We start from the raw sequence: 10,929 nt of genomic DNA on the forward strand, positions 1-10,929 counted from the left end.
AATTAAAATTTGATTTATAGGGGCTCGTCATAGAATTATATATATTTAATTAAATTTAAACATAATGATAACATTTTAAAAGTCAAAGCAAAATCAAAATTAATTTTCAAAATACAGAAAAAATTATTTAATTACGAAATACAAATTATTTATTATTGTTGTTTTAAAAATATTTAAAACAATAAAATTTGCAAAATTATATCTTAATCTTATGTTGCTTCAAATTAGAAGTTCTGGTAACTTCATTCTTAATAGCCTTAAGGATGCGTTTGATTCAAGTTATCATATATAATCTTGGTTATGTGATTACCAGATAATTATATAACTAATGTTTTGGGGAATAAAACATAATCAATATTATTTGGTTCAATTTAGGTAATGTAAAAAAACTTGTTTGTTTGAAGGTTTTAATGAATACTTTAGTTTAATATTTTACCGTATTACTCTCAGTTACAAAATCAACTATACATAATATTATTATTATTATTATTTTATTATTTACTTTTTTTTCTGGTATTTTTTTACTTTTTATGTGTTTTATTTTTTATTTTTAATGTTTTTATATTTTTTATATTATTTATATTTATATTTTTTTTATTTTTTTACATTTTTAAAATTTTAATTTTTAAATTTTTAAAAATTTTATAAATTTTTTATTTTTAAAATTTTTAAAAATTTAAATTTTTTATTTTTTTAAAAAAATTATATTTTAAAAAAGAAAATATTTTTTTTATTATTTATTTTTTAAAATTTTAAAATTTTTAAAACATTTTATTATTATTTTTACATTTTTTAATATTTTTTTACATTTTGTCTCTTTTTTCCATGTTTTTTCTTATCGGAGGATATTTTTGGTAAAAAAAATTTATTAACTCCGGAATCAAGAAAAACCTTAGTTTTATGAGATTTTTCGATTCCGAGCTGCATGATCCTTTTGCTGACGTGTCAGGCATGGAACATTACTCGGGAATCATCGAATACCTAAATCAAACAAGGTTTTTGTTGATAACCTTAAATGGATAACCAAGGTTATCCAAAATAACCCCGAACTAAACGTACCCTAAATAATTTTACCTGAGCGAAACATTTGACTTCATTTAAAATTTATTGCTTCTAACATAAAAATAAGCCTCGACAAAAGTTTTGAATATCCCAACTAACACGCCATAAATCATTTTATTCTAACACGCCATAAATCATTTTATTCTATCGATGTGATTCACACGTTTCTGGTTGCTTCTCATAAATTTATTATGATAAGATAGGATAAACTTCAATAGATATATATCCTTAAAAAAAAAAATTTAACTTAATTATTTAACGATGGACTATAAATTAATATTATAATTTATATCGTAATCTATCTAAGAATAAATTATCTTTTTCTATAATTTTACTCTATAAAAGTATGATCATGTATTCTCAAAGTCAAAGTGAAGGTCAAAGTTGACTTCATTGGTGGAGGTAATGCATTAACATCGAACAAAAGCGACGCGTGGAATTTGGATGAAAGCGCAAAGTCAATCGACGACTTTAGCCTAAAAGCCTCTGCGAGTGGGGCTGACCGATGGTTGCATCGGCCCCTAAAATTACTCGACGTTGACCTGCGTTACATGGTTGACCAGCTCCATCTTGCAGCATATATCTTAGAATGATTATAATCAATTAATCATCATGCGCGGGCAAATTTAATCAGTGCTGTCAAAATTATTTTTCAGTCAACCATAAAATTACACTGCTACGTAGAACAAACTAAGCTCAAACTTTCTCACATTAACTAGTAACTAACTTCTAGTCCCTTTCAACAAAATCATCTCATCTGTCTCACTAGCCTCTTCAACCATCAAGTTGTCCCTTCTTCATGATCTTCTACATGCTTTACAGGACTCAGACATAGTCAACCTACAAAACCAGCACCCAAAAGATTGTCTGCTCTAGGATCAGTGTTTGTGTGCTCTAAGATCCAGTGTGATGTACAACCGTTTCACTGAACTGATGAACAACCTGCAGCAGTGCTTTTTCGTGAGTTATATGGAATAGAGCATTGGTATGAGATAGTTCCTAAGACATACTCCCAAGGCACGTCGCCGGCGAGCATCCGGTCGCCTTCGTTGTCTTCGTAGAGAAGAATGTAGCTGGTAGGAATGGCCCCATCCCGCTCATCCTCCTGCTTTGGGTTGTTCAAGCAGTTCACTAGTTTTCAGAAGAAAACAAAGACAGTATCAGACTCTATAAACGATAAAGTAGTGTCCAAAAGATGAGATTGTAGTTTACCAGAGAAAAAGTTGTGGAACATCTTCAGCAGGGCATGTGACAGTGAATTATAGCCATCATGGAGTTTGAGGTCAATCTTCCTACCCACCGTGCAACCATCCATGTTCACCTTTACAAACTTTGTCTGCCCTTCTTGGCTTTCACTTGCCATGCTCTCTTTATTTTCGACATGGATGTCCTCTGCCTTTGCCTCTGGAGCGGTCACTGACCCTGTTTGATTGTGAAACCCCAAGTTCCTTCGAAAGGCCCGGACTGGAGGCCAACCCACAACAGCTGAAGGATGCTCATTTCTGATAATCTCTCCCAATTACAAGACGATTAGAGAAGATCAATGTGAAAGTTGCAAGATGAGATAGCAAAAAACAAGTGCAAAGAATTATAATATATCAGAAGTTCTATAACCTCACTTTAGTACTCCACAACTCTGATATTCCTGAGCCATTTGCGAAAACTTATAGCTAGATCCTTAGTCTATTCTTCTTTTGTAAACATGCATAGATTTCTGAAAAATCTAGAGTATTGCTAAAGAGAACTTCATGGAGGGAAAAGGAAATCATTTGAACCTTGGGACTGTAGTTAAAGAAGGTTTCAGCTTCTGGTGTGCTTGCTCCAGAGCCGCGTTCTGCTGCCGGGCTGCCAGGCTCCAAGGGTGGACAAAGACCCCTGACGTCTCGTCGAAACACCTCTTTGCTCCTGATTTACAACCATTCACTGGAGACATACCGAGCCTCAGCTCCAAGTTGTTTTCGCGGCCATCAGTCTCATTTTTGTCATCTTTAACCTCTGTATCTAGGCTACTTCCGACCTCGTGAGGCGGTTGAATTGTCGCGGTCTTCATGCTGCTCTCTCTGGCTCACTTGAGGCGAGGTGAACTCGTTCTTTATAAATATTGGACCTTTAATTAGGAGGTGAGAAAAATGTGATGGAATGATGGTAGATGTAAGGGAAGGCAGGGATTGCTGTGGCTACTTAAGTGGAATGGTGGGACTCAAAACATGATGACACTTGAGAAATGTAAACGACTTTGCTTTGTGGGGTTGAAGGGAGATGCTTTTCTCTACTTTCTACTTCTCTACCCATCCATTCCATTCATCATTTGGCTCAGTGGATGTGCTTCCACCTTATCAATTATATATCAAAATTTATGAACAGATAAAAACCTCATCATGGCTGTTTAATCAAGTAATGAAAACTTGCATAGCTTTTTTTTTTATTAGATTCTTCTCTTGTGATTATCATGATGATACAATAAAACTTGTGATTAACTTTGAAAAAAATGGGAATTGTTGCGGTGCATCATCTTTAACACTTTTTCTTGTCATATAAAGAGGACAGTACATCACTTGAAGATCCTCCTTGAGCGGATGATATAAAGTTCTCTCATGGAGGTAACAACAAAATAGAAGTTCAAGCTGTAATCATGGCGTTCTAAAGTGCAAAGCAATCATCTAGACCATATATTTCCTCTAGGCATGACAAGCAACCACCATAGATTCATGAATTTTCAGTGTGGTTTTTAGTCTGATCGGAAGGTCGACAGTCCAGGCTAGATTTTCCTTGAATGGTAGAATGAATTGAAGATGAATCCAATTCAAACATAGACAGAGAGATGAAAGAAAACCAGGTTCTCAAGACTAACTTTTTTTTTGACTTGGTAAGAAGTCGACAGTCTAGTTATTACAGGAATGCTGGGGTAGATGGCAACCACCAGGGCAATTCAGCTCACTAGTTGAGCAGATAGACACGGTATCGAAGGAGCCGAAAAGGTCGCAGAGTCATGAGTACTTGTCTGACAAAAGAATTGCGGCTTGTGATGGGATGTTGAGGTAGTGCAACTCAAGCAGAGTGGTGGTATCCTACATCTCAAAGTGGTGGCACAAGATGAGAATTTGAGTGGAGTGGTAGTGTCCAAGGCCAAGAAAAGGTCACCATCTCAAGCTATCCAAATGGAAAAGGAGTGATGGATGCTCTTTTTGCTCATGCAAGGTCCTTGTCAAAAGACACACTGATGTTCTCTCTTGGCATAATGATGGGGATGATTGTGTTCCTCAATAATTTTAAGTACCATCTCAAAGAAAAAGACAGAAGGGTACGGTATTTAACCATTAGTTTCTTCATCATCCCAATCTATGAACTTAGTTTCAAATCCTTCGCGAGCAGGCAGTGGAAATGAACTGAAACAAGAAAAGAAAAAGGAAAACTTGAAAGATACATAATCAGTGATATTGTTCCATCTTTAGGTCCACTCATACCCCTGCGTATATTTGCATGCTAACAGGCTCTCCATGCCTTCGGAACTTCATCGTGCTAAGAAGCTTTTTTGCTTTTAGGTCTTCTATGCTTAGAGACTCTCTGTGTTAGGAAATTCATCATTGACCTACTAAAACTTCAAATTGATAATAATCCGGTTCTATGTCATCTTGGGTTTTCGTGCGCCAAGTATCTTGTCCTTGACATAGTTGAACTTTCTCATAATAAGTATCCGGTCTTCATCAACTTAAACTTCAATTATTGTACTTACAATATGTATCACCTTGCTCTACATCTTCACACTTGACATGTTGATTTAAATGCCTGCATAATATAAAACTGTAAACATTTACAGTGATTCTTTGCTAATCTTGTTCTTTGTGTTTATCGTTTGAAGGACAAATACAAAATTGAACAACCCTTTCGATTCATGAACAAAATCCACTCAGGTTTGGATGTTCTCTTGCAAGAAAAGAAAACAACAACCTCTCTACCCTTTTTTCTTTGGACATAATATAATGGCACAAATGTGGGGAAAGTGGCTAGTTTTAGTAAATGTTCACATTTTCCACTACCAATACCTCCTATTCATCTAAGTCAACTCACAAAAATTATATTAGAACATTCAATTCATACATGAAGAAAAATTGTTCAAGCGACAGTAAACATATTGAGCGATTAATGCTAAGAAAGTTATTACACTTTACATAGCCGCTCTTCAAGACAAGTTTAGAGACATCAATATCTTGTATTTACCCCAGATTAAATCATTTGCATCAAAACAACATCTCTAATCCTTCATAATGATTATTATATCAAGAGCATGTTCAAAGGATACATAGTAAATTTTGAAAGAATATTCATCAAATTAAAGACAATGCCTTTTTTTTGGTAAACTTGATTAGATCATTTGGATCTGAAAAATGGATAGTAAGACAAAATGAATAGCTAGGGGAATGCATAATGGACTATTATCACTAGTCATACTAAAACTGCCTAAGCACATGACTCAAGAGTAGCAGAGAAATAAATTATTATAATGAGCAGTACCAGCCTAATCCAAAAGGATAGGTTGTCTATACTACTGCATGCAGTATTTAAATCAATACCTAGCATCCTACTATGAAGACAATTAATAATTATGTACTCAACTTTTTATAAAAAAATCCTCTATTTAAGATTCATGTCTATGAATCTTAGTGTTTATATGTACTAGGGAGCATAGTCCTTATAGTAGAAGGATTTTGAAATGGATCAAGCTTGTTTCTTGTTTGGTCCTGCCCGCGAACATTGATGAGTGAATCACTGAGTTGGCTCTGTTGCCAACTTAATTTATAATCATCGAATGACAACGAGGATGAAGACGTAGCTGGTGTAGATATCGATAGCCGGCTAGAGGGGGTGAATATCCTGTAATAGAATTTTAGAACTTCTCTTACTGCTTATATAGCAAGGACAAATACACGTTAATTAAGTAAAAAGAAAAACATAAATTAAAAGAAGAGACACAACGAATTTACTTGGTTTGCAACTGGTGAGATTGCTAATCTAAGACAGTAGAAGCTCAACTAGAAGATCTCCTTTATGAAGGTGGAGTAGCCTTTTACAGACGTTAAAGTATAATGAAATTAAAACAGAAATATAAAATGAAATACAAGTGTGTTAGTCTAAACTTCGAGGACCTAAACTCTATTTATAGTTCACTAGTCGAAGTTAGCTATTGGTTGATGTGGCAGTTCCCGAGCGCCTGGACGTGGTCACCTAAATCCACTCCGCAACGACTCTTTGCCAATGACTTATCGATTCCCAGACACTTGGACCCAATCAGGGCATTTGGAGTTGACTGATGTTCACTCTTGTGTTGATCCTCACTATAATGGCTCAAACTCGCTGACTTGGTCTGGATTGCTCCGAGTGCCTAGACCTGGCCCAAGCGCTTGGACAAAGTCAACTCAGTGTTGACTTTTCAACCTTTAGATCTAATTTATAGGGCTCTGCCCAAATGACTTTTTTAACCTTTAGATTTGATTATCTTGGGTTGGTCTCTAAAGTAAAGTTGTAGATATTGAAATTATTTAACTTTTAATAGGTTACACAACCTGTGTGTTCAACCTAAGTGAAAGTTATGGTCATTTTACTTTTGGTCTACAGTGTTGAAAATTCTAGAATTCAACACGGTCATGCCTAAAAGGCATGACCGGGCTATGAAACACATTGGAAAGGCTTTGAAATTCATATGGCCATGTTTTTTAACATGGTCTGGCTGTGTTGGATGCTTTTGGCTCAATTTTAACATCATTTAGGGTCTAATTTCATTCATAGATGAGGCACGACCATGCCCAGAAGTCACAACCATGATGTGAAAGCCACTGGATGGAAGGTACGACTGTACCTTTTGGCATGACCTGCCCTTGGGAACCTGTAGAAGGAAAGCACGATCGTGTCCAATGACATTGCCTTGGCGTGGAACTTATTGTTGAGATGAAGGCATGACCGTGCCTTTTGGGCACGACCTGCTCGTGGAAGGCTACAACAAGAGACATAGCTATGTCTTTTGGCACGGCCGGGCCATGGGATGTTCTGGAAATGAGGCATGACCATGCCTCTGGGGTACATCTTGCTCGTGGGAAGCTATGGAAATGAGACACGACCATGTCAAAAGACATAGCTCTGGTATTGGCTCTACTGGAGCGAGACATGAATATGCCTTTGGGCACATCGTGCAGTGCATACTTCTATAAATGCTATGGGGATGGCTCCTGGTTGACATGGCCATGTCTCATGAGACACGACCATGTCAACTAGAAGAGCATGGTCGTGCCAAGGGATGTGACCATGTTTGCTGTTTTTCCTCCAAAGTTGCTCCAATGTTCATTTTTGCATCGTTATCACTCCAAAATGCGTTCTGTCGATGAAAATAAGAATAAAACATATCTCCAAACAAAAGAGTAATTATGCTGATATAATGATGAAATAGGGTGTGATAATATAAATTATGCTCAAGAAATAAAAGTAAATGTCTATCAAACAATGTATAAAGACATATAATCTGCGCACATCAATATGTCTGGTGGCACTAGTATTGATCCACTATTATCGTAGATTTGAACTAACTAGATTCAGTTTAGAGACCATAGCATAGAGGTCATTCATTTTTGGTCCCTCGTTCAAGTTGGTCTTCTGCTTCTTCTTCAGCTTTCTACACTCCGAAGATTTGTGATACTTGGTTATAGTTGAAGCACTTTTTAAAGAATTTCTTCTAGTTTATGCCTCTTCTAGTCCCATCTTAGAAGACTTAGGATTCTTTCGTTTTGAGGTTTGACTATGCTCGACTATGTTGACTTTTACAGTAGCCTCAGAGAACAACTTTCTCTCTAAACTCTTATTGTCTTTCTCAATTTGAAGTCTAACAATGAGTTCTTTTACATTCATCTCCTTTTTCTTGTGCTTCAGATAGTTCTTGAAATCCTTTCAGTCGGGAGCTAGCTGGTTGACTGCCCGAGTTGGGAAGAAGTTGCAGTATCACCTGAGTTAATGTCGAGTGCAACTGAATCAGGAATAGAGTGCTCTTGAGTGGAGAATGAGTCTCCCAAGTGTTCTTTATATAGGAGCGTCTCCCCATTGGAGATGTTAAATGACCGATTAAATCTATATCCCCTTTGGATGGGTTGATCCTCTTGGGCAAATTTTGTCTCGATCGATCTGGCATTCGATGCTCATAGGTCGTGTTCACATATGAGTTAACTTGGTTCGGTACAATCTAGACCCTAGATTTGTACCCCCTACGCACCCACAAAGAGAACATCTCTTAATGCATTTGTTCACATCATATATGCATGTACAATAATATAAATCAACCAACTAACCTTTGAACTACCAATGTGGAACTAAAGCTCCATATACAATGAAGTCCTCTCCCTCCACCTCTAGATATCCATTCAAAATTTTAACATTAGATTCATCTTGTATTTTTTATATGTGTGTTAAGTGTGCACATTGTATAGGTTGAATGAAAGTTCAAGAGGTTAAGGATAACCAAGAGTTTGACAGGAGGTTAAAGGCCCATGAGGTCAAGGTTAACTAATCTTGGTAGAATGATTGAAATCCCAAATGTCAAGATCCACTAGGAGCTTTGCAAAACTCACATGATCAAGTGAATTATTGATTTTTACTAGTCTAGATGTTCAAAATTAGGTGAACTTGAAGGCAAGGTGAAGGATGATCTCAAGCAAATTTGGAGAGCTTAATGCATATGAGACATTAAAGACCTAACAAGATGGACTCATTGGTGAGAAACATCAATGAAGGCGAAGGCTTGAAGATGTATAAGTTGAAAAAGTATAAGAGACTATAATCTTGGTGGAGAGTCTACATACACTGATGTATTATCAAAAAATAAATGTTCAAGGTCATTGTCATCATTTCATCTTAATCTCAAGTTGAGTTAGGATCCTTGACCCAATTCATCCAATTGAGGACAATTTTAAGTTGACTTAAGTATTGAACTATAAGTGTTCAACTTAATAACAAAAAGCTATGTTTTATCTTAAATTGATGGGAAGTAGGTTTAATCGACTAAGAGTTGTCAAGCCAACTAGCTAGTAGATTTCTCAAAATAGGATGCTTTCTATTGGGAATGAGTAGACTAGATATTTGTTCCTTATTGTCAAATCAAACTCAGTTTACTCTATAAGGGCATCTACAATACTTGTTTTTATTAGGTTTTTTCTTTTTAAAACCTGTGTCAAAAACCTGGCCACCATTGTGGCCAGATTTTTGTTTTTTTCCAGTAAAACTTGGGTTTAATTTATCGAACCTAGGTTTTTTACTTTTGGTGGGCCCTAGTAAAATTAATTATTAATTTTTTAAGATAATTTAATTACGTTTTCAGTTTTTTTTGCCTTGATTTTCAAACGTTCATTTGTTTTTTTTACAAACGTTCATTTTTTTTCAACATTCATTGTTTTTTGAACATTGATAACATTTATTTATTTTTCTAATGGTCACCAATTTTAGATTATATATATCTATCCTCTCTTATAACATTTTCTCATTCTTCCTACACCCATTCTTATTTTTTATAATCCATTTCATCCTTTATTCTTTTGAAATGGATCCAAATTATAGTGGAGGTTTTAGAATTTTTTTTCACTTCTGAAAATGCAACTTCGTAAAGTTCACATAATCGTCCCGATGTTCAATATTCTCAATTTTCTACTTTCACACACTATCCTCAAAATTTTTTAAATGTTCCATACATTCCATAATTTTCTCCAAGTTTTTAAAGTTCTCAAAACTTGTCGACTCCTTTAAGTAATGCCTCTCAACCTTCATTTTATATGTATCCTTCCGAATATTGACAGTCTACGGCAAGTCAATTTGTAATGTCACCCCCTTCTTATGGAATTTCTTCTCCATAATACTCATTCATGCTCTTAGATGAATCAAGAAGGGCTACAATAGATGTATCAGGGACCGACAAAGAATCAATAACACCATTTAAGGTTCCAGAGTTTAGCAATGAAGGGTGTTTGGGTGTGTGTAACATCAAATGTGCAAAGTGGTCAATGGACGAAGAGATACACCTTGCAAATGCATGTATCAATATTAGCACCGATCCAATCATCTGTAATGATCAAAAGGAATAAACTTTCTGGAAATGAATCGCGGATTGCTACAAAAGTATCGGCTTAATGGATTTGTGGAGCGACCTTGGGTGAAGGTAAAATCACATTTCTATAGGCTCCATCCAATAGCGAATGAATTTACAACAATATATAATAACTTTTATACATATCGTGAAAGCGGGTGGAGTGAAGAGGATGTGCTCATGAGAGCATATAAAATGTGACAGGAAAATCATTGCAACAACTCCTTCAACTATGAACATGTTTGACGAGTTCTCAGAGATTGCGAGAAATATGCTTCGCAGAGAGTTGGTCATCGTTCTAACAAACAATCCAAGACCTCATAATCAAGAGGGCATACATCCTCATCCAATCCAGATGCTCCTATCGACGTAGATGATTGTGAAGTTCATACTCGTCCAATGGGACAAAAGACAGTGAAAAGAAAGGGTAAATCCAAAATTAGAGACATTGATGATGTGAAATTTGATAATAAATGACAAAAATGGGAAGAATTACAAAGAGAACGAATTGAGATGCAAAAGCATGAGATGATAATGAAGGAGTATGAAATCTTTATGAAGAATACTAATGGAATGACAGAAGATCAGCTTAAGTTACATTCTAAATTTTGTGAAAATATTAAAAAGAAATATGGTATTTAGTGGATATTTTTAAAATTATCTTTATAAAATTTGTTAATTTTATTTCATCCGTGTAATTTATTTTTATCTATATTAATGTTATTTGTATTGAAATGAGTTTCCTAAAACTTGGA

The 10,929-nt window shown here is 35.4% G+C and overlaps 1 protein-coding gene across 1 annotated transcript; it reads right to left on the reverse strand.

Moving 5' to 3' along the window:
- Positions 1 to 1,687: 1,687 nt before the first annotated feature.
- On the reverse strand, positions 1,688 to 3,211 carry LOC122024278 (auxin-responsive protein IAA25-like). Its single transcript, XM_042582860.1, has 4 exons — positions 2,838 to 3,211; positions 2,275 to 2,564; positions 2,073 to 2,193; positions 1,688 to 2,004 (listed from the first exon to the last, which is right to left on the reverse strand). The coding sequence occupies exons 1-4, from the start codon at positions 3,110 to 3,112 to the stop codon at positions 1,941 to 1,943; spliced, it is 750 nt and encodes a 249-aa protein (XP_042438794.1). The 5' UTR covers positions 3,113 to 3,211; the 3' UTR covers positions 1,688 to 1,940.
- Positions 3,212 to 10,929: the final 7,718 nt, after the last annotated feature.

The sequence above is a fragment of the Zingiber officinale genome, chromosome 9B, assembly GCF_018446385.1.
Source record: "Zingiber officinale cultivar Zhangliang chromosome 9B, Zo_v1.1, whole genome shotgun sequence".
Taxonomy (NCBI): domain Eukaryota; kingdom Viridiplantae; phylum Streptophyta; class Magnoliopsida; order Zingiberales; family Zingiberaceae; genus Zingiber; species Zingiber officinale.

Bases quoted from the DNA above. Each gene is read 5' to 3' on its own strand.
- LOC122024278 (XM_042582860.1), bottom strand. From the start codon at position 3,112: ATGAAGACCGCGACAATTCAACCGCCTCACGAGGTCGGAAGTAGCCTA. The intron at 2,565-2,837 runs GTTCAAATGATT...AGAGATTATCAG, and splicing joins TCTTTAACTACAGTCCCAAG to AAATGAGCATCCTTCAGCTG. The intron at 2,005-2,072 runs GTATGTCTTAGG...GCACTGCTGCAG, and splicing joins GCCGGCGACGTGCCTTGGGA to GTTGTTCATCAGTTCAGTGA.